At 39.6% G+C, this 22,648-nt stretch overlaps 4 protein-coding genes across 20 annotated transcripts in view; 2 read left to right on the forward strand and 2 right to left on the reverse strand.

Annotated features, from left to right (window-relative positions):
* The window catches only part of LOC122973179 (DNA polymerase nu-like), a 65,724-nt gene extending 61,254 nt beyond the window's left edge, over positions 1–4,470 (reverse strand). For 7 of the 10 annotated variants that reach the window (XR_006399905.1, XM_044340501.1, XM_044340500.1 and 4 more), the window contains exon 1: positions 4,338–4,468. Coding sequence is in view for 2 of the 10 variants with exons in the window: in XM_044340505.1 (XP_044196440.1) it covers positions 933–1,165; positions 1,415–1,624; positions 1,760–2,800 (1,484 nt within the window). In the remaining 8 variants the exon portion in view is untranslated. Of the gene's footprint in view, positions 1–932; positions 1,166–1,414; positions 1,625–1,759; positions 2,825–4,337 lie in introns of all 10 variants that reach the window. The other 3 variants (XM_044340505.1, XM_044340506.1, XM_044340507.1) reach the window with 3 other exon arrangements.
* A 70-nt stretch (positions 4,471–4,540) lies between these two features.
* Positions 4,541–13,563, forward strand: LOC122973183 (prostaglandin reductase 1-like). Of its 3 annotated transcripts, none has more exons than XM_044340512.1 (9): positions 4,541–4,613; positions 5,289–5,417; positions 6,790–6,835; positions 6,971–7,030; positions 10,035–10,202; positions 11,163–11,436; positions 11,669–11,774; positions 12,638–12,756; positions 12,916–13,563. In XM_044340512.1, the coding sequence occupies exons 2-9, from the start codon at positions 5,312–5,314 to the stop codon at positions 13,024–13,026; spliced, it is 990 nt and encodes a 329-aa protein (XP_044196447.1). In that variant the 5' UTR covers positions 4,541–4,613; positions 5,289–5,311; the 3' UTR covers positions 13,027–13,563. The 3 variants fall into 3 exon arrangements, 2 of the variants coding, with proteins under 2 accessions (XP_044196447.1, XP_044196446.1); XM_044340511.1 differs by having other exon boundaries at positions 4,576–4,655; XR_006399906.1 differs by lacking the exon at positions 4,541–4,613 and having other exon boundaries at positions 12,916–13,265; positions 13,297–13,563.
* Positions 13,564–14,198: 635 nt separating this feature from the next.
* svep1 (sushi, von Willebrand factor type A, EGF and pentraxin domain containing 1) overlaps positions 14,199–22,648 on the reverse strand; it is a 123,021-nt gene continuing 114,571 nt past the window's right edge. For 5 of the 6 annotated variants that reach the window (XR_006399901.1, XR_006399903.1, XR_006399904.1 and 2 more), the window contains 4 exons: positions 18,749–18,970; positions 14,655–14,814; positions 14,433–14,554; positions 14,199–14,325 (listed from right to left, as the gene is read on the reverse strand). The gene's annotated coding sequence lies outside the window, so the exon portion shown is untranslated. The remainder of the gene's footprint in view (positions 14,326–14,432; positions 14,555–14,654; positions 14,815–18,748; positions 18,971–22,648) is intronic. The other variant, XR_006399899.1, reaches the window with a different exon arrangement.
* Positions 15,566–21,602, forward strand: LOC122973184 (prostaglandin reductase 1-like). Its single transcript, XM_044340513.1, has 9 exons — positions 15,566–15,672; positions 16,273–16,401; positions 16,565–16,610; positions 16,716–16,775; positions 18,782–18,949; positions 19,682–19,955; positions 20,156–20,261; positions 20,556–20,674; positions 20,834–21,602. The coding sequence occupies exons 2-9, from the start codon at positions 16,296–16,298 to the stop codon at positions 20,942–20,944; spliced, it is 990 nt and encodes a 329-aa protein (XP_044196448.1). The 5' UTR covers positions 15,566–15,672; positions 16,273–16,295; the 3' UTR covers positions 20,945–21,602.

Raw genomic sequence — 22,648 nt, forward strand, 5'->3', positions numbered from 1 at the left:
CAGTGAATGAGTAACTGAAGATAGTTACATTCTGCCCTTTCTTTCACTTGGATGGATGAATAATTAATCATCCAAAATGTATAACAATATAGAATATTATATAATACACATGCTTCTAAAATGCTGACATTGTGGGAACAATCTTTTCAGGAAAAGCTCTTGGCTCAATAACACTTTTGGCTCAATAAAAACAAGCGTGGAGTGCTGTTATGCTAATGTTTGCAAATTAGCGTCTAATCACAAACTATAGCTGCTGCTGATGGGAATGTCATAAATGTCATAAATAAAAGTATTGGATTTCATTTTTTTCCAACTCATCGGATCAATTTATTTTTGACTAGATGAAAAGTCAGGGGATCCCCAACAATTCATCCTGAGGATGACATGAATGTTTGTACCAAAGTTCACAGAAATCCATCCAATAGCTGACAAGACATTTCACCAGAAATGTCAACCTCATGGTAGTGCAAGAGAAAAAGTCGGGAGATCACTAAAGTCATTAGGATTCATCCAATCCAGGATAAATGAATTCTTTGATCTGCTGGCAACACTACAGGAAAAATCAGCCTGAAAGAAAATCGCTAGGATTCATCCTTTTGGCACCACAGATAACTGTTTTAAATTAGATCTCAATCCGTCCAGTAGTTGTTGACATATTTCTGTCAGGACCAAAGTGGTGGACTGACAGACAACCAGACAGACCAACATTGCCATCCCTAGACCCATGCTGCTAGTATGGCTGAATATTATGACAAAACTACAGTATGTATGCATATATTATATATATATAAAATCACACTGCTAATAAGTATCCAGCATTTTCCTCAGAAGGCTTATGAAGAAAAGGCTCATTTTCCTCATATTATATTTTCTACAAAAGGTGAACTTTTCTCTTGCCAGGTCTGTAGTGCGTACAACTCAAGTCTCTTTACCTGCTGAAGGCTGCATCCTTGCAGCTGATGATAGGGTTGGGCCTTGGATTGACTGCCAGGTCAGGATGTGCCAGGGCCTCGATCCTGAGTGATGTTCCTTCACCTTCCTTTAACATTCTGCTGTTTACTTCTCCTAGCTGCTTCAGACACGTCCTCCATCTCCTTAACTCAATCTCCTGGGCCAGCAGGAGCAGGTCAAACGATGCCTTCTGGCGGAGTAGGTAATCACGTACCTTGGTGGAAAGATTTAAGTTTATTTTACTTAACTGTTTTAGTCTACCCTTATGACCTTTACCTCTGTTTAACTGTTGTTTACATAGACGTATTCAGTATTGTTACTCTTGAAAAAGAGGACAAGGGCAAATCTTATGTTGGTGAGTAGCGTTGATCTTGTTAAAATGTTTTTGACCCAGACTATCTAAATCCTCACAAGCTATTACATTGTGTCCCTGCGAGGGAAATAGATGATGTCACCGACTAACCTGATTCTGTCTAGATGTGTAGTAGTCCTGCCTGGCCAGTTGCAGAGCCAAGTCTCCCCTCACCACTGGCACATTAAGTAGCCTGGCTGACTCCCTAAGGGCAGCAGGTACTGGTCCATGGAGTAGAGCATCCAGCTCAGCCTCCACTGCTTGCAACTCCTTCCTGGACACGACCTCGCGCACATTAAGAGAGGAGGACGTGGAAATGCTCTGGTGGAGTGACAAGATAGATAAGAAAGAGCTTGCGAGACAAAGCCAGAGCAGTTACCATTGAATACATTACTCTTTAATCACCATTTTAATTAATCATTCCTTTCTAGCCCACTTCATGTGTGTCTGGTTTACCTTAGTATGAGAGGATTTCTCAGAGAGCCAGTCCAGTCCAGCCTTGACACTCTTTTCCTCTGACATGGCCTGCATCAGCTGGTGTTGGGCCACAATATGAGCCCACTGAAGTCTGGCCATCTCTGTCCTCTTGCACTCCACAACCCGCTTCTCCCTTTCTTCCCCCTTCCTGTCTCGCTCATTCTCTTCTTCCTCTTCAACTTCACAAGAGCTGAGGTCCAGGACCTGGAAGCGCTCAGAGCAAGAAGTCTCAACGATGTCAGAGATGCCCTGGAAGAAATGTTTCTGTGTGAAGGCAGCTAGTGTTTTGGTGTTAAGCTCCTCCTGATGTAGGTATGGATCCAAGGACAACTGAGAGAGGAGGACAGTGGGCTTTTTGCAGACAGAGGGGTTTGATGGGATCACAGGTTCTCCTTTTCCTTTGTTATTAGCCTCTGGTTGAGCTGGGAGATATGAAGCAAGCTTGCTCACCTCATCTGTTAGGTTTTGTAACAGAGTGTTGGTGTCAGCATTCTCAGCTCCAATTGAAGCATTGGCCTCTGTTAGCTTACACGCAGCGCTCTCCAGCTCTGCAGTGAGTCGTAGGTCAACATCTGCACGGGATGTGGCCACAACCTGCAACCTGTTATAACGGCGCTGCTTCAGCTCTTTCTCTTTACGTAGCGCCTGAAGCTCTGCCTCCAAATCCTCTATGGCCACATCCCCCTCTGCTGCAAAGATGGAAGATGATGATGAAGAAGAAGAGGAGGGCCCCAAGATGTTTGCACTGCTCCCATCTGAAGGTCCAATTGTTTTAAGGACCTCGCCCAAGGCTGCTTCATCCAGAATTGGTTTGCCAGATTTACGTAGCTCCCGAAAAGCACGTGCCTCCTCCATGGTCAAAACATTGCTCCGGTTGAGTGTCCGACAGACAAAGCGCAAGAAGTGAAGGTTCTCCGGAGCACAGTCGAACAGCCAGTCAAACTTTGAGGCCTCCAGTGATGATGCATCAGGATAACCGAGACGGCCCAAGGCCTCCACAAACTGGCCCCCGTCTAACATGGTGATTCAGCACCTGGTGTCCCCCTTGTTAATGTGCAAGTCAGTCACACAGCAGCACAATGTGGATTAAGGAGGATTTGGTGAAAGCAAATACAGAGTGAGAGAAGATATGGCAAAGCATAATCATGATATCCTAAGACTAGGAATGTCCCAAGTTAATCTGCACCATTTTTCTAATCAGCTGTCTGAAGCTGTATCTACACCTGCTCCTTTCAGAGTTTGCTCCAGATACAAGAGCTGTTAAAAATTGCACAATGTTGAAACACTGGAACCATTTCCCAACACACAGCATTGTGAACCACAAAGTGCACAATGGCACGGCTGCATAGTGCCACAATACAGGAAAAAATGCATCTTAAACCATGACAGAAAAGCTGCTATGAATATGTACTGTTGGCTATATTATATTAATGTGGAGCTTTCAGCCACTTTGCATTATGTGGCCAATTAACTCAGAAAATAGACAGCAGGTTCACAATTTTCCAAGAATGTCCTAAAACAACAGTCAGGTGCCCATATTATCAGTGAAAAAGGTTTTCCTCGCTGTAATCATTCCTTCTGCTCATACTGGTTGTTAAATGATCCCCTGCAAATGCACTTTCAATGTAAGTGATGGGGGCCAAAATCCAGTGTGTCCACACAGTCATTTAGTGCAAAAATGCATTTAAAAATTAATCTGAAGCTTATATGAGGCTTCAGCAGTCTGTATTAGTCATCAAGTTGATATCTGCCACATTTACAGTTTTTGTAGCAGCAAATTCCCTCTTTGTGTTTCCTCGGACATTGTTTCCCTGTTGAGCTGCGGTGGAAGTATAGTAAGAAAAAGAGGGACTTTGGCACTAAAAATGATTGTAACGTTGAAAGATATCTACTTGATTTGACTCATTCAGGCTTCATATTAGCTTCAGATAAACTTTTAAATACATTTTGCACATAAGGAAACTTCTTGGATTTTGTCCCCCATCACTTACATTGCAAGTGCATTATGAAGGGATTTTCTAATTGCCAGTATGAACAGGACGGATGATTACAGCAAGAAAAAACTGTTTCAATGTTCATTTGGGCACTTGACTGTAGTTTTAAGACAGATTTGAGAAATTGGGAAACCATCCTTAAACGCTATGTCACCATGTTATATGATATACTATATATATGATAACCAAAATCACAATCGAAATACAGTTGAATCTTCATTGGGTTAACTAGGAGTAAGAAAGCCAGACACCTCTGAATCTTCATCAGGAGTTATGCCTCAGTTCTCACTGTCGATGGATTAATTACAAATGAGATGTACTGAAGCGGAGAAGGGAACTGAAACTGGGCAAACAGGATCTTCTGTCATGTGGTGAATGTACAAGCATCCTACCATAATACTCTGGACGTGTCCCCTCCTCTATATAACGTTAGCATGCAAACAGATCCCTGACAACGGCTAACTAAAGTTAACATTAGCTACAGTACTCTTGTCAGATCTTGCAAATTACCGTGGCTCTTGTCAACTGTGTCGAAAGTAAAGCATTTGGTATTATTATCTTACCAGAAAAGCCCAAACTGGTAAACTGCCACTCCTTTTCTTACAAGTTTTGGTCAGGAACTCGATATTGTTAGCACGTCGTCCTGGCCGGTTAGCTGCCCGCCAAACTTTCCAAACGGGCATTGCGTCGGCAGTTAAGAACAACGTGACGTCCTCCGTCACACGCTAAGGGCTGCGCCAAATCGTAAACCAATCAGATTTAACTATCGAATCTTGTCTCCCGCCCCTCTCTCCTCCCACGCTTCTATCCCACAGCCACTACCTTCTCCTATCCTCACAGTAAATTTAGAACTGCTGTCAATTCTCTGTGAACAACAACTAGTAAGTCATATGTATGAGGCTGATCGGGCTGAATGTGAGATAACATGCTAAAATGATCATGATTATGTGCTATTTTAAGGGAAGAGGCATCAGCAAAACATAGGGGATTCACTTCACTCATTTTTTAGCTTCTATCTTTAATCTAGCTTTTATCTAAACAATAACCTGTTATCTTACTGTTAGTTGTTTTTTTATAGTATTGCGCACTACTACCGTCTTCTTGTAACTGGAATAGGAACAGTATCATTTGTTTTGCAGAAAGAAATCATTGCAACCAAACGTCAACCCATCGATGTGGTTAAGTTGTAAGATCTGGAAAAAACTCGACTTACTTCATATTTTTATATTCGCGTGTACATGTGTGTGTGTGTGTGTGTGTGTGTGTGTGTGTGTGTGTGCGCGCAGACATGTTGTGTAATGCTTCCGCTTAAACTGCTGTTTCACATTTACTGTAACAGGATTGTCATCATGACTACTCAGCTTTAACTTCTTGAAATCACATCATTAGTTACTTGTTAATACATTTAACATGTCTCATATTTTGTTTTTGTTTGTTTGTAGTACTGGGCATGGCATTGCCCTACCATGTATTTCTATCTGTTTGATATTAAACAACTGTTCTGTCTCTCACAGCTGCCCCAAACAAACAAATAATCATGGTCCAAGCAAAGTCATGGGTCCTGGCCAAACACTTTGATGGCTTCCCGAAGGATAGCAACTTTGAGCTCAAGGTGGAGAAGCTCCCTGAGCCCAAAGATGGAGGTAAGATGAGAGGTGGACATGCTATTTGTTTGTCTTCATTTAGTCTTAAACTCTTAAGTCTTAGGCATTTGACACTGTTGATCATTCCTTGCTTTTACATATTTTAAGTAATGTTGGTTGTGGTTCAAGAGCACATACATAGTTCCTGAATTCCTTATCTGATCGGTGACAGTCAGTGAACTTTGAAACTATTTGTTCAGGGTGTTCCACAAGGCTCAATTCTGGGTTCAGTTCTTTTTACAATTTATATTAATCATATTTTTCATCATTAACTAACTGTAATGCACATTTATGGATGATACAATATCGTATTGTATTGCAGACTCTGCTCAGCTGTCAGTGGAGAACCTGCAACATTCTTCCTTTGACATTCTTGAAGCTGCACTTAACAATCTTAAACTTGTATTAAATGCTCATAAAAGTTCATGTTATTCTCTAGAGCTAGAGGTAACAATAGCAAAAAACTTTCATATCTCCACAGTACAAGGGTCCATTACTGAGAGAGTTACAGAATTTATATACCTGGGTATATGGATAGATGACAAATTCACATTCAAATTTCATATAGACAATCCTGTCAACAAATTACAACAAAAAAAAGTTTTTTTATATAGAAAGAGAACTAACTTTCCCATGTTCTGTAGGAATAGATTAAAGCTGTTTTCCCCCCTGTCTTGGATTATGGTGATCTGATTTAGAGGCATACCTCTGCCTCTCCTCTTAAGCCTTTGAATTCTGTTCATCATTCTGCCTTCAGGTTTATTACTGGTGATGTTTATAGCCTTCATCATTGTCTTCTGTACGATAAAGTTGGTCATCTCTGTCTGAGAGATGCGATAAGCATATGTATTTATTTATCTACAAGGCCCTTGTTGGGAAGCTACCATCTTATATCACATGTGATATATTGGTCCCCTGGAACAATAAGACTAATTTCACTCCAAGTCCCTCGAGTTTGTACTGAACTTAGAAGATCTGCATTTTGTTTTTATGCTCCGACTGCCTGAACTCTTTGCAGAGCACCCTAAAAACTGATACTTAAGTAACTCTTGGACATTTTAAATCTATAATCACCAACCACCTCTGTTTGTACTTGTTTTAATGGATTTGTTTTACATCTTGTATCCTATATTAACTGTACTTATCCTTATCTTAATTGTTTTCTCTTATCCTGTATCTTTATTATGTAATTATACTGAACATTATTGTAAATGAGGGCCAGCCCTCAATGATTTGAGTTTAAATAAAAGGTAATAATAATAATAAAAAAAAAACATTGAACACCAAGCACTTTAGAATGAGTCAGCATTTACTTGAGGGAGTCACATACAGATGAGGAAAGTGTACACACTGAAGTGTCTTTGTGTTTCAGAGGTGCTTTTGGAGGCAGTGTTTCTTAGCGTTGACCCGTACATGAGGTGGGTAAAAAGGAGGATCATGCATCTGAAAAATATTCTTAATTATTACAGGGAATAGTCTTTAACATAACACAATTATTTGTTAAGCCAAAAATACATATTAAATGTATTGTAATGTACTGTTTGTTTCACAAGGTCGTTCAGTTCTGTTGCGATGAAGGAAGGTGATGTGATGATTGGAGCACAAGTGGCCAAGTAAGGAACACAAACACACACAGGAACACCTTTTATATGTCATGATGTACTGTGCATGCCAGATGTTTACTGAAACACAACTTGGCCTTGGGTACACCTGTAGAGTGCAAACTGACTCACAGGGTAAGACAGTATAATATCAAATATAATATCAAAATCTCAATATTTCAAAATAGAGTAACAATTATGCATTCAATAGATATTTCCTTTTAAAACCAATAGTCTAATAGAATCACAAAAACATAAATAGGCTGTTATATAACAGTAGGCTATTAAAAATGATCAATTCTATATAAGAGTATTGAAAGTGCTCATTCTATATCAGTCTATTACCTACAATTATTATCATTTCCACTATAAAACAATGATCTTATTCCTTTACCTTCAGTCACACAACAATTACATTAACGATATAATCTCTCTCATTCATCCACTTTGTTTACATGTGACGTATTACAACCCGTGCGCTTCCTGGTTGCCTTGGCAACGGTAAACAGCGCTGCTAATCAGCTGTTTGGGCTCTAATCGTCTACATTCTAGTAACCGTTATAAACTGAAACTGAAAATAAACGTTATTAACCGTTAGGAGAAAACGAATAAATTAAAGAAAATATAAACTACAAAACACTCCAACATCAAATCCTACACATACATGTATATCAGTGAATTCAGACAAACGTTACATCTGACTCCCTTAGACGTTTTGACAGGTGTAATTTGACAATAACCGTTCATCGTAAACGGCAAGCTAATGCCAGTTGAGGATACCAAGCTAGCGCAAATACTACTAACAAACTACATGCTACAATACATAACGGTACACTAAATATAAAGCCTACATCACTGACAAACTGTATAAATGCTTAAGAGACATTTACCCACCTGAATGAATCAATGAAAAACACAATAGTGAGTCAGCTGATCCTCAGTGGCGTTACAGGTGTTAACTGCCAACTGAAGAGTGCAGTGCAAACTGGAAAATTTTCTTACATATAATCTTAACTGCTTACTTAACTGACACTAGCAGTAAAACAATTCAAACAAAGAGATCAGAGGTTGAACAATAATTACTAAGAGCCGTGTGAAGTTTTCTGGTCAGCCCATAGATTTGTTGCAGTCTCCAAAAGCCTACAACAAATCCAGTGTTCTCGAGAATCACTGACTTCTTACATTCTGCACAGTTCTTCTGTAATTATATAAAAAACCATCCTGTGTATGTGATTCACTCCTCTCTAATCAGTCCGTCTGCCAGATAGTCTCAGGTCATAGTGACTTTTAATTCTGCAAGTTGCCTCCCTAAATTTAACTCCAAATATACTCCCTTACTTATTCTTGTGTACCTCAAAACTTGACAGCCTGCATCCTGTCACATACATGTAGGTTGATCACACAACATATTTACAGATTTGTGAGCATCCTGTTTTTCCATGTGAATTTGCACAACAGATTTTGACATCCTGCCTCTCATAACCTTCCAGACGTTCTGGCATCTAGTACTTTTCTCATCTGCTCAGTACTTTTTCCATTAGTTACCTTAATTAGACCTTTTCCCATGAATCATTCATTTGAACAGTGTATTTTCAGTCTATTTTCCATTATATTTTGAATATATTCTAATATTTGGAATATTAAAGTGTATATCCACAGGTGATGTTTGAAATTGAATGGGGGGGTGTCTGTAAACATGCAAGATAAAATGCATTATATATAAAATAACACATTTAAGTAAGTGGGCAAATACATGTAAATATCCTATGTGCCACACCTGCACCTGCTGTTGACTCGGGTGAAAACAATCAAAATGTTTTTGACAGTCCAGACGCAATTTTTTGGCTGATAATCATGCAGAATAAATTACTCAGTAACCAAACTTTCCAAAAAACCTCAAACGTCTTGTTTCTTTTAAACCGGTTCGTATTTTCTTTACAAAACTCATCAAACTCATCTGCCACATGGTTTGAGATCATACAGTTGTGCAGACCATAAAAAAATCGAAAGAGCATAAATAAAAACTTAGAAGTAAGATTCTTGTGTTGTGTGTTTGTTGTACTACATATGGTTTTAGAATTGGTTTTTGAATTTGCAACAGGTGAGAGATGCTGATACACCCAAAGCATGAGACTATCACTTGTTTCATTTCATTCATTCATTCAACCTTTATTTAAGCTCAAAGATCATTGAGGGCATGCCCTCATTTACAATGTTGAGTGTACAAAACAGAATAATTACACACACACACAAAAAAACAGCTAACGAGAAAACAAAAACAATAACAGAACACAGCCAAATGCTGATTAAAAACAGTTACATTCAAGAGCGTAGTAGTTTGTAATCATGTTTTTTAAACGCACAACATGTAATTTCTGCCGCTATGGGTCTCTCAATCGAAACAACAAAAAGTGTGGGATCCTGGGAGTTTTTTTTGTCTTCATTGTTAAACAACCAGCTTCTCCGGTTTAGGATTACTACAGTGTTCATCGTTTAGGATGTTTTTACCGGCCAAATTATCCGCAGAGGTCTCCTCCTATCCAAAATAAATGTACACAGGGATAAAAACACTGAATATAACTAATATAGTCTTGTTGGAAAGCAGAACTTCTCAAATTAAAAAAGTGTATCTTGCCATTTGTCAAAGGTTTTTTGTAGGACTTCAGTGGCTGAGGGTGTAGTATCAGCAGAGCAATACAGAACTGTATCATCTGCACAAAGATGGGTATTACAATTTGTTATAAAGGATGTAAGATTGTTAAAATAATTGTGAACAAGATAGGACCTAGTATTGAACCTTGTGGAACCCCGTTTGACAGTGGAAAAAATACAGAACAATCATTTCCCAAGATCACACATTGCTGTCTATGAGATATTTAGTCCTGAAACCATTTACAGGATATATAATCAAAACTAATATCCCATAGCCTCTGTAGGAGCATGGCATGATCAACAGTGTCAAATGCTTTTGTGTGACAAATACCTTCTGTCTGTCATGTTGTTTTGTTTTCTGCAGAGTGATCCAAAGTAAGAACCCAGCATTTCCTGTGGGAAGCCATGTTGTTGGATCTTGTGGCTGGAGAACACACACAGTCTGTGATGGAAAAGACCTCATTCCCATCATGCCTGACTGGCCTCAAGACGTCTCGTTGTCCCTGGCTCTGGGCACCATCGGCATGCCGGGGTAAGGCAGATGTTGCGTTGCCTGTATGGGTAGTCGTAGAAGGCAGAGGAGTTATATCCAACAGCTAGAGTCCAGAAGTAAAAACATATTTCCTCATAAACAAAGTAACGTGACCGGTTGTTCCAGCATTTACAAGAACTGAATGGACATGAAGTCGCCTGAGCTAAATCATCACGACAAAACAAACGGCAAATTCACTGCAATCTGATTGAAAAAATTCCGGTTCACCAAGTAAAAGTCAAAGATGCAAAACTGCAAACATAACAGATTTAGGAGATACAGGGAGTCAGCTACAAGTGCTAAATAGCAGTGGGGTAAGAAACGCTGCTTGGTAGTCAAAAGTAGAACAATGATACGCTTGGGCTTCTCCCATGTGTGAGGTATTTATGTAAGAACAAAGAATAGAGTCAACTCTACTGAGTAAATGTGAGATAAGATCGCTAATCTGGAAAAGGTGTTGCCACTTCCTGCTAATGTTTCAGACCTGGAATAGGGAGAGAATAGTTGTATCAGCTACAGAAGGGTGACAAATTAAAGGGAAAGCTGGTACAGGTCTGAATGCTTGACCCCTAGAGTGAGGGAATCTGGTGGCTCCGTTATGCTGTGGGGGGCATTTTGCTGGCATGGTTTGGGTCCACTTTGGGTCAAGCATTCAGACCTGTACCAGTTTTCCCTTTAATTTGTCACCTGTCTGTATTTCTCTGAAGACCTGCAGCTTAGCAGAACAGCTCAGTGTTGTCTTCCTTTGACAAAATAAACATATATGGCTCTAGACATTTTGTCGTGCTGGTGAGTTGAAGTCACCTAATGAGCACTGATTAGCGCTCTGGAAGCAATTACAAAGAGTTTATATAATGAAGGTCAAAGAGGCTCCTTTGTGGGACCGCACTTAAAACACACATCCTTGTAGTTTTCAACTTTTCAAAGTTGGACAAGATTTGACTCTCTTTTTCTCCCCAGACTGACAGCTCTGTATGGAATAGAGGAAGTCCTGGGACTCCAGGCGGGTGAGACCCTGCTGGTAAATGCGGCAGCAGGAGCAGTGGGCTCTGTGGTGGGCCAGATCGCCAAGATCAAGGGCTGTAAGGTGGTGGGTTCAGCAGGGTCCGATGCAAAGGTGGCATACCTCAAAGAGCTGGGCTTCGATGAGGCCTTCAACTACAAAACTATTGGTTCCCTGGAGGAGACGCTGAAGGCGGCTTCTCCAGAGGGATACGACTGCTACTTTGAAAATGTAAGTGGTGGTGGTGTAGTTCCAAGCTTGGAAAGTGTCTTTGTTTGGTTGTTAGCTCTTAATTTTTAGTTTTTCATATTTTTGACTTGCTCTTCCCTTATATGGTTATTGTGTTCTTTACTGCCCTTTGGCAAATATGGTTAATTAACCATTTAAATCAGTGTGAGGTAAATATTTAAAACTCTTTTTAAAAAACTTTTCAAAATTGGTTTAACTGACACTTTGATTGCAGGTGGGAGGCCCTTTCTTCAGTGTTGCCTTACAACAGATGAAGAACTTTGGAAGAATAGCCGTTTGTGGAAGTATTTCTATGTACAATGACACCACACCCCAAACTGGTACGTAGCTTCCTTCTTTCATTCAGTTTTGTCTCTTAAAAGGAAGCAAATCATTCTGCTTTAACTTGATACCTGCTTGTGAAAAGAATACTGTTAAACCTGCAGTGTAGAACTTAATACATATACATAACATAGCATATAAATGAACGTCCGTTACATTCAAGCCCTTGCCAAACAAGTTCACACAATGCTGATTAAACCTGTCACTGCCAGATAAATCTCTGTATTTCACAGTATATGGAGTTTTTAAATCTCATGTCCAGTGTGACATTCCTGCGCTGGCCATTAATTGTACAGCTCTTCTAGGCTTTCTAAATGTTATCGGACTGAATGGATCAAATTCTGATATTGAAACGAGTCATTTTGCAGGATTTGTGTGACGCTCAAAACAATTTATCCACCATTTTACAGCTGCAACTGTAGGTTAAGGCAAGTGGTGTACTGGCATAGTGGGACAGATCCCAGTGGGTCATCAGAGAAATATGTTTTTGGGCCAGTGGACGGTCAAAATATATCCATTTTTACTGGCCCTCTCTGTGTGCCTGTCATTCGGGGTGCACATTAGAACATCCTGCATGCCTTGTCAGGCAATCACAGCCAAGTGCCCCTCCTTTACTCTCACTGCCAGAAGGGGGAGACAAAAGTCCCGCACTCCAGCTTTAAGACTGAGTATAGAGAAGTTATTCACCCTTTCACAACGTCCCATGTTTGTAATTTTATGTGTTTTTCACTAGAGGGCAACATTGTGTTACTAACTTGCTAGAAGAGATACACAAACTGGCTCTTGCCTTAACAGAAATGGCTTGCTTGAAATATCCTTGAAAGTTACTTGATCTTTTTCTTCGACCATCTTGCTCTCTCAGGCCCGTACCCCCACCCGACCATGATCTTTAAGCAGCTGAAGATGGAGGGTTTCTTGCAGAGCAGGTGGGAGCATAAACACCCTGAATCCCTCAAGAGGCTGATTGGATGGTTGAAAGAGGTTAGTGACGGAAAACACAATTTGTCATTATGTTGGATGTCTAAATTATTGTCCATGTTTTAGCTTAAGATTAAAACCCTAGTAGGGCTTTAGTCATGGATGTTTCCTGTGTTCTTTATGTTCAAAGTCATTTCTTTGTTTTTTTGGTTGCATCTGCAGGGCAAACTGCAGTGTCGGGAGCACATCACAAAAGGCTTTGAAAACATGCCGGCTGGTTTTATGGGGATGCTGAAGGGAGAAAACATCGGCAAGGCTATCATCGCAGTCTGATGTGGAACACAGGATGAATTAAAAGCGATCAGTATTATTAATAACCGCTACATTATCACAGATTTTATACATGAAGGACAATAGATACCTACAACTAACCAAGATGATGTCCATGTAGCTTATTAGTGTGACCTTGTAATCACAAATTGTAGCTACAAGCAGCAATAAGGTGACCAGGCTCCAGCAATTTAGTCATGAAGTGCAAAAATGTAATAACACTGTTTACCATTAGTTTAGGAAACCATTCATTCTATCAAAATTTAGAAAATTGAGATGATCTGTATGGTTTGTGTGAAACTGAACTATTCTGCTGGGTCTGATGGATTTTCATTCAAGGTCAGGCACATTTTTGTCTCAAATACATTTTAAAAATGAAGACAAAATACAATTGACAATTTCCTAAAAAAAGAAAAGACTGAGTGTCTTCACAGCATTAATCTGGTATATACATGTCCTGCACTTGAGGCCTGAGGAAAAGAGAGAAATCCTATTAAAGATGCGTGCTCCTTTCAATCCTTTATTGAGTGGAGCCCAGAGGATCTTTTTTGAAATTATTGCTGCTTTGTGTTTCCTCAGACAGTGTTTCCCTGTTGAGCTGCAGCCGAAGTATAGTCACAAAAAGAGGGACTTTGGCACAAAAAAACTGTAAAATTAAAAGTTATCTACTTTATTGGACTCATTTGAAGCTAAATATTAGCATCAGATAAACTTTTAAATACATTTTTGCACAGAAGGAGGACTGCAGATTTTGAAGGGATCTTCTAATGAACAGGAGGAATGATTACAGCAAGAAAAAACTGTTGCAATGTTCATTTGGGCACCTGACTATTGTTTTAAGACAGACTTAAAAAATACTGTCTTCTGTCATCTGGTGAATGTATGAGCACCCTAACATAATATTGTATATGTGTCCCCTCCTCTATTTAGCATGCAAACAGATCCCCTACTATGGCTAATTAAGGTTAATATTAGCTACAGTCAGGGGTTAAAATGGGATTTGGCAGGAGGGGGAACCCTAAGATCTGGTGTAGCGGTGCAGCTGCGAAAAATGACTCACCTCAAAATAACTCCCAAATTGATTTGTACTGTGAGCTCCAGTGGACTTGTTTTCTTTGTGATCAGCTGACCTTCTTTTCAGCACACATTTCTAGATGTATTTTTTCTGGATCCCACTGGTCCAAAGGGGGCCCAACCAAAGAACTGAAAATCAGCACTGAGAACTTGTTGATTTGTAGTTGTGTCCGTATTTGCATTATTATATTGTTAATTTCAGAGAATCCTCTTTTACGGTCCGCACTGCTGACAGACAAGAGAAAACACAGACAAGCAAAATAAACATTATTTAACTAAAAACAACTCATACAAAACAACACTGCACTATGAAATGCACACAAGTGCATATTTACTTGAAAAGCAGTGTAAGGTCCATTGATCCAGATCTCCTAATGATGTCACAGAGTTATAGGTGTATCCATTTGCTGCGATGACAGAGAACCTTTCGGTTCAGATCAGGCTGTGTCTCTGGTGACTGTAAAGAAAATATGCACAACCAAATGAGATTACTTGCACTCATCGATACAGATCAGCTGTGGAAAAAACACGGTCCTGAACTGAAACTATGTACTCACCCAGTGTGCTATCCTCATCCTGGAGCCATCAGACCTGGAGGATTAGAGGCCTGAGTGAAGGCCACTGCTGAGGGTCAGAGGTGATGATGAGAAGGCTGAGCAGGTATCTGGTGTTTCTGTAGCTCCAACTGCAGCTACTTCATCCTGCTGTCTGTGACTTCTTTTACCAAGAAAACATCGTGCACAGCCGTGTTTCCTGTTTATCTGACAAAGCTGGCGTTGTTTATCTGAATCAGTTTATCTATCTGACCACATCAGAGACAATAATGCTACTGTGGTTTACTGTCAGTCACAAATACAGAAGACATAGCATTACGGTCATTTGTTGTTCGTTGTTGTCATTTCCAATTAATATTACCAATGCTATCACGTGGAGAGATTGTCAACAACGTGACGTTATGACAATGACAACACTGTCTCTTAAAGTTCACCCGGTACCACAGCGGAGAAACAGCTGAATACATGTCAGGAACAAACTTACTGAAGGCCAGCAGATGAATATCAGCTCGAACAAAGAAAAGTCTTGCGAGTTTCAGTCACCACAAACAGAAAAAGACACGAATATCTCATATTTTGGCTGAAGTTTTCAGCGAAGTTAGTCCTAAACTCTGAATCACTGCTTCTGCTGCCTTAACTTCCGCCGTTCCGGATCGTTCTGGCCCACCTTAACTCCTGACTACAATAAACCTTGTCAGCTGTGTCCAAGGTAAGGCATTCAGTGTTATTATCTTACCAATAACACCCAAACTAGTAAACTGCCACTTGAATTAGAGTGATTTTTTTGCCGGTTAGCGGCCCGCCAAACTTTCCAAACGGACATTACGTCGGCAGTTAAGAACAACGTGACGTCCTGCGTCATACGCTGAGGGTTGCGCCAAATGATTCGACCAATCAGATTTAGTGATCGAAGCTTGTCTCCCGCCTCCCTCTCCTCCCACGCTTCATCACGCTACCACAAGCTTCTTCTCTCCTCACAGTGAGATCACAACTTCTGCCATTTCTCTGTGAACGACAACTGGTAAGTCATATGTATAAAGCTGATCGGGCTGAATGTGTGATAACATGCTAAAATGAGCAAGATTATGTGCTATTTTAAGGGAAGAGGCATCAGCAAAACATAAGTCAGACTGGTAGTCCACAGCAGGTGGTTCACTTATCACTTTTGATCTTCTATCTTTAATCTAGCTTTTATCTAAATTAAACATTAACCTGTGTTATCTTACTGGTAGTTGATTCAATATTATTGCATTCTACTAATGTACTCCGTCTTATTGTAACCGGAATAGGAACAGTATCCTTGCATTGTTTTGCAGAAACCAGACGTCTGCTCATTGATGTGGTTAAGCTATACAGTCTGAAAAGACACTCGACTTGCTTCTTCATGTTTTTAAATGCATGTGTACGCGTGTGCGTGTGCGGGCATATTGTGTAATACATTCCACTTAAATTACTGTTTTACATTCACTGTAACAGGGTTATCATTGTGACTACTCAGTGTTTAACTTTCCCTTGAAATGACATCATTACTAACATGTCTCATATTTTGCACAGTACTGGGCAAGGCATTGTTGTATGTTTCTATGAATTTGATATCAAAAGACTGCTCCGTCTCTCACAGCTGCCCCAGACAACAAAGAAATCATGGTTCAAGCAAAGTCATGGATCCTGACCAAATACTTTGATGGCTTCCCAAAGGATAGCAACTTTGAGCTGAAGGTGGAGGAGCTCCCTGAGCCCAAAGACGGAGGTAAGACGAGAGGTGGACATGCTATTTGTTTGTCTTCATTTAGTGTTAAACATTAAACACCACAAGCACTTATGAATGAGTCAGTATTTACTTGACTTAGTCACATACAGACGAGGAAAACCTGTCGTTTAATTGTACTTGCTGATGTCTCTTTGTGTTTCAGAGGTACTTTTGGAAGCAGTGTTTCTCAGCGTTGACCCGTACATGAGGTGGGTAAAAAGGAAGATCATGCATCTGAAAAATATTCTGAATTATTACAGGAAACACCAAAAATACATATTAAACGTATTGTAATGCACTGTTTGTTTCACTAGGCCGTTCAGTTCTGTTCGCATGAAAGAAGGAGATGTGATGATTGGAACTCAAGTGGCCAAGTAAGGAACACAAACACATACACACACAGAAATGTCTTTTATATGTCATGATGTACTGCGCATGCCGGATGTTTACTGAAACAGAACTAGGCCCGCACCTGCAGTTAATTACCTCAGCCTTTGATTCACAATGTCTCAAGAGTGAAAACAATCTAAATGTTTTTGGCCGACAGTTCAGACGCAAATGTTTCAGCCAGAAAGTTTTTTGCTGATAAACATGCAGAACAAATTACTCGGTGACCAAACTTTCCTAAGAACATCAAACTTCTTTTTCAAGCCCACATGTTTGTATTTTCTTTACTTTGTGGTGAACCAAACTCATCTACCGCATGGTTTGAGATCATTCAGTTGTCCAGGAGACCATAACAAATCTAAAGAACATAAATACAAACTTAGGAGTAAGAATCTTGTGTTGTGAGTGTTTGCTGTTCTACATATGGTTTTAGCCAGCAGTAGTAGCAAACTCTGAAGTAGCTCAGTGACTCCATGGACTGAATTTGCAATAGGTGAGAGATGCTGATGAACCCCAAAGCCTGAGACTATCACTTTTTTTTTATTTCATTCATTGGTTCATTCATTCATTCATTCAACCTTTATTTAAGCTCAAAGATCATTGAGGACATGCCCTCATTTACAATAATGTCCAGTGTACAAAACAGAATAATTACACAAAAAAACAACAAATGAGAAAACAAACAAACAATAACAGAACACGACCAACGCTGATTAAAAAGTTACATTCAAGAGCGTAGTAGTCTGTAATCATGGTTTTAAATGGACCTATAGGTACAATTGTGTCACGTTTCAATGTGTGTTGCAAAGTGTTCCAGGTGTGTGCAGCACAGAAACTGAAAGCAGTTTTCCCAAATTCAGTGTTTGCATGCAGGACCTTGAGCATTAACCAATCACCTGAACAAGTTAAATAAACTAAAGGACCAGTTCAATAAGGAAGTGATATATGATGGCAAGTTGCCATTAAGGCTTTATAAAGAAATAGGACCCAATCCCTGTCATGTGTTACTGTTACAGATGTCCACCCAACCTTTTCATACAAGAGACAGTGATGTGCACAGGGATTAAAGCAAGAAAAGATTTGTGAGCCTGAAAAGTTGTCCAGGAGGAAATGTGTACAATGTATTGAACTCAGTATTATATGAATTTAAAACTGCTCTATTCCCGAATTCAGGCATGGTGCCTGAGAACTTTAACCCCTGAGTGTGGAATAACTCACCAGTAATAAATCTTAGGGGTGGAGTGATGAACTGAATCTAGGGGTGTAAGAGTGGAGGCAGAGGCATGTCTATAGATAACATCACTATAATCCAAAACAGACTAGAAGACAGCCTCAATTATCCACTTTCTACTGAACATAGGAAAATTAGCTTTGTTTCTGTACAAATATCCAATTTTTAGTCTCAGCTTGTTGACAAGTGTGTCATTGTGAAATTTAAAAGTTTGATATAAGATATTTATACTCTAAGACCCTCTCAATACTACTACTAATATACTGTCCATTTGGGTAGTAATATGCAAACTATTCTCCACAATATCTCTTGCTCTAGCGAATAGAATATATTTAGTCTTGTTTGAATTCAGAACTATTTTCACGTTAAATATTGTATCTTGCCATAAGTCAGAGGCTTGTTGTAGGATTTCAGTGGCTGAGGGTGCAGCATCAGCAAAGCAATACAGAACTGTATCATCGGCATAAAGATGACATTACAGTTTGTTATAAAGGATGTAATATTGTTAATATAAATTGTGAACAAGATAGGACCCAGTATTGAACCTTGTGGAACCCCCTTCGAAAGTGGTAAAAATACATGATCATTTCCCTAGATCACACATTGCTGTCTATGAGATATTTATTCCTGAAACCCTTTACAGGATATATAATCAAAACTAATATCCCATAGCCTCTGTAGGAGCATAGCATGATCATCAGTGTCAAATGCTTTTGTGTGACAAAATACCTTTTTTCGGTCATGTTGTTTTGTTTTCTGCAGAGTGATCCAAAGTAAGAACCCAGCATTTCCCGTGGGAAGCCATGTTGTTGGTCGTTGTGGCTGGAGAACACACACAGTCTGTGATGGAAAAGACCTCATTCCCATCATGCCTGACTGGCCTCAAGATGTCTCGTTGTCCCTGGCTCTGGGCACTATCGGCATGCCGGGGTAAGGCAGATGTTGCGTTGCCTGTATGGGTAGTCATAAAAGGCAGAGGAGTTATATTCAGCAGCTAGATTCCAGGATTAAAAACGTATTTTCTCATAAACAAAGTAATGTGACTGGTCGTTTCAGCATTTACAAGAATTGGATGGATGTGAATCTGCCTGAACTGAATAATCAGCACAAAACAGATGGCAAATTTGCTGCAATCTGATTTAAAAAAATGTGGTTCACCAAGTAATAATCAGAGATGCAAAACTGCAAACATAGCAACTTTAGAAGATACAGGAAGTCAGCTACGAGTGCTAAATAGCAGTGGTGTAAACCCTACTTGGTAGTCAAAAGTAGAACACGCCTTGGTACGCCTTGGCTACTCCCATGTGTGAACTATTATCTATGTAAAGACAAACAATAGAGTCAACCTCTGTTCAGGGTTGTGTTGCTGCTTCCTGTAAATGTTTCAGACCAGGAATAGGTAAAGAATAGTTGTATTGGCAGCTTAGCAGAACAGCTCAGTGTTGTCTTCCTTTGACAAAATAAACAGATAAGGCTCCAGATGTTTTGTCTTGCTCGTGGGTTGAAATCACCTAATAAGCACTGATTAGCGCTCTGGAAGCAGTTACAAAGAGTTTATATTAAGAAGGTCAAAGAGGCTGCCCTGTGGGACTGGAGTTAAAACACACATCCTTGTAGTTTTCAACTTTTCAAAGTTGGATTTGATTCTCTTTTACTCCCCAGACTGACAGCTCTGTATGGAATAGAGGAAGTCCTGGGACTCCAGGCAGGTGAAACCCTGCTGGTAAATGCGGCAGCAGGAGCAGTGGGCTCTGTGGTGGGCCAGATTGCCAAGATCAAAGGCTGTAAGGTGGTGGGTTCAGCAGGGTCCGATGCAAAGGTGGCTTACCTCAAAGAGCTGGGCTTCGATGAGGCCTTCAACTACAAAACTGTCGGTTCCCTGGAGGAGGCGCTAAAGAAGGCTTCTCCAGAGGGATACGACTGCTACTTTGAAAATGTAAGTGGTAGTGGTGTAGTTCCAAGCTTGGAAAGTGTCTTTGTTTGGTTGTTAGCTCTTACTTGTGCTCTGTTTTTAGTTTTTCATATTTCCCTTTGGCAAAAATGGGTAATTGACCATTTAAACCAGTGTGAGGTAAATATTTAAAACTCTTTTTAAAATACTTTTCAAAATTGGTTTAACTGACACTTTGATTGCAGGTGGGAGGCCCTTTCTCGAGTGTTGCCTTACAACAGATGAAGAACTTTGGAAGAATAGCCGTTTGTGGAAGTATTTCTACGTACAATGACACCACACCCCAAACTGGTATGTAGCTTCCTTCTTTCATTCAGTTTTGTCTCTTAAAAGGAAGCAAATCATTCTGCTTTAACTTGATACCTGCTTGTTAAAAGAATAAACTTAAGACTGAGTGTAGAGAAGTTATTCACCCTCTCACTTCCCATGGTTGTAATTTTATGTGTTTTTCACTAGAGGGCGACATTGTGTTACCAACTTGCTAGAAGACATACACAAACAGACTCTTACCTTAACAGAAATGGCTTGCTTGAAATATCCTTGAAAGTTACTTGATCTTTTTCTTCGACCATCTTGCTCTCTCAGGCCCGTACCCCCACCTGACCATGATCTTTAAGCAGCTGAAGATGGAGGGTTTCATGCAGAGCAGGTGGGAGCATAAACACCCTCAGTCCCTCAAGAGGCTGATTGGATGGTTGAAAGAGGTTAGTGACGGAAAACACAATTTGTCATCATGTTGGATGTCTAAATTATTGTCCATGTTTTTGCTTAAGATTAAAACCCTATTAGGGCTTTAGTCATGGATGTTTCCTGTGTTCTTTATGTTCAAAGTCATTTCTTTGTTTTTTTGGTTGCATCTGCAGGGCAAACTGCAGTGTCGGGAGCACATCACAAAAGGCTTTGAAAACATGCCGGCTGGTTTTATGGGGATGCTGAAGGGAGAAAACATCGGCAAGGCTATCATCGCAGTCTGATGTGGAACACAGCATGAATTAAAAGCGATCAGTATTATTAATAACCGCTACATTATCACAGATTTTATACATGAAGGACAATAGATACCTACAACTAACCAAGATGATGCCCATGTAGCTTATTAGTGTGACCTTGTAGTCACAAATTGTAGCTACAAGCAGCAATAAGGTGACCAGGCTCCAGCAATTTAGTCATGAAGTGCAAAAATGTAATAACACCGTTTACCATTAGTTTAGGAAACCATTCATTCTATCAAAATTTAGAAAATTTAGATGATCTGTATGGTTTGTGTGAAACTAACCTATTCTGCTAGGTTTGATGGATTTTCATTCAAGGTCAGGCACATTTTTATCTCAAATACATTTTAAAAATGAAGACAAAATACAATTGACAATTTTCTTAAAAAAGAAAAAAAACTTGTGTACATTTTTGGGAGACATAGCAAGGCAGTTTTAGTAAGAAAGAAGGAAAGAAAAAATAACTACTAGGATGACAAAAGACTGTTATGCCAGTGAGTATCTGGATGGGAGGTGCAGCTCTGCTGCTGATACTTTCATACATTATTAACTGTAACTGTAACAGTAACACAATTATTCATGGTACTTGTATTTAGTGGGAGCTTTTGTATGGGTAATAAAGTTTTTTTTTCTTGTCTTACAATCTTGTTTAATGTCTTTCACTTGGTTTGGACTTCATACTGCAGACTGAGTGTCTTTACAGCATTAATCTGGTATATACATGTCCTGCACTTGAGGCCTGAGGAAAAGAGAAAAAAACCTATTGAAGATGCGTGCTCCTTTCAGTCCTTTATTGAGTGGAGACCAGATAATAGAGCAGGCGCTTAGCCTCCCGCAGCCAAGTGGAGCTTTTTGTTTGATCAGGAAATAGACCGTATTTTTAGACTGATCTGAATTTCATATGGTTTTGGTGATGCTGAGAGCATCAATTCAGTGGTTACAGAGGAAGCTGGTAGTAGTACAGTAGAACAGCACAAGGTTCAACCACTGTGGAAGTGTAAGAGTCTGTGTAACTTACAGAAATTTGATGTTTGTTGTTTTTTTTAAATGCCATATGGTGCTGTTGAGCAGAGGCCATAATAGCTTGATGCTCAAGTAACAAACAAACAAACAAATTCCCCCAAATTAAGAAAATGAACAACAAGTACAGCCTTTTCAGTACTACTTCATATTTGTGAGTCTGGGAATTAAACCATTTTACCAGTCTCAGAGGGACATAATTTGGATGTAAAATAATTACAGGTCTATGTGAATATTTAAGCTTTTACTTTCGAGTGTATATCAAGTGCAGGGAAGGCTTAGACACGTGTCATCTGCTGGTTTGGGGTTTTAGGAGGGCAGGGCACCCCATCTGGGCCACAGTGGCACTATTTCAGGATTTTTGTCTAGTATGCAAATGTTAATGCTTCTACACCAAAGTGGCCAAGATTTACTGTTGAGAACTAAGTAATCCTTAAATTTAGTATCAGGAAATTTGATTCTTGAAATGTATAAGAATAAAAAGACTAAGTCAGATTACATGATAAATTTTATAAATTCAACTGGATGTAAATGCAACATAAAATGATCTAATTTTGTTGAAAAATGTCAAAACATGCCCATGAAACATATACGTTAAATCTATAAGTTAAGGGCCATCAGAGCAGAATAGATGTTTGAAAATAGATAAAACAACAAAGTGATCAA

The sequence above is a fragment of the Thunnus albacares genome, chromosome 22, assembly GCF_914725855.1.
Source record: "Thunnus albacares chromosome 22, fThuAlb1.1, whole genome shotgun sequence".
Lineage (NCBI taxonomy): Eukaryota > Metazoa > Chordata > Actinopteri > Scombriformes > Scombridae > Thunnus > Thunnus albacares.

What these genes read in the sequence shown, in the direction of transcription:
- LOC122973183 (XM_044340512.1), top strand. Translation starts at nt 5,312, where the DNA reads ATGGTCCAAGCAAAGTCATGGGTCCTGGCCAAACACTTTGATGGCTTC. An exon ending in AGCGTTGACCCGTACATGAG is followed by an intron (nt 6,836 to 6,970) that starts GTGGGTAAAAAG and finishes TTGTTTCACAAG; the next exon opens with GTCGTTCAGTTCTGTTGCGA. An exon ending in TGATTGGATGGTTGAAAGAG is followed by an intron (nt 12,757 to 12,915) that starts GTTAGTGACGGA and finishes TTGCATCTGCAG; the next exon opens with GGCAAACTGCAGTGTCGGGA.
- LOC122973184 (XM_044340513.1), top strand. Translation starts at nt 16,296, where the DNA reads ATGGTTCAAGCAAAGTCATGGATCCTGACCAAATACTTTGATGGCTTC. An exon ending in ACGACTGCTACTTTGAAAAT is followed by an intron (nt 19,956 to 20,155) that starts GTAAGTGGTAGT and finishes CTTTGATTGCAG; the next exon opens with GTGGGAGGCCCTTTCTCGAG. An exon ending in TGATTGGATGGTTGAAAGAG is followed by an intron (nt 20,675 to 20,833) that starts GTTAGTGACGGA and finishes TTGCATCTGCAG; the next exon opens with GGCAAACTGCAGTGTCGGGA.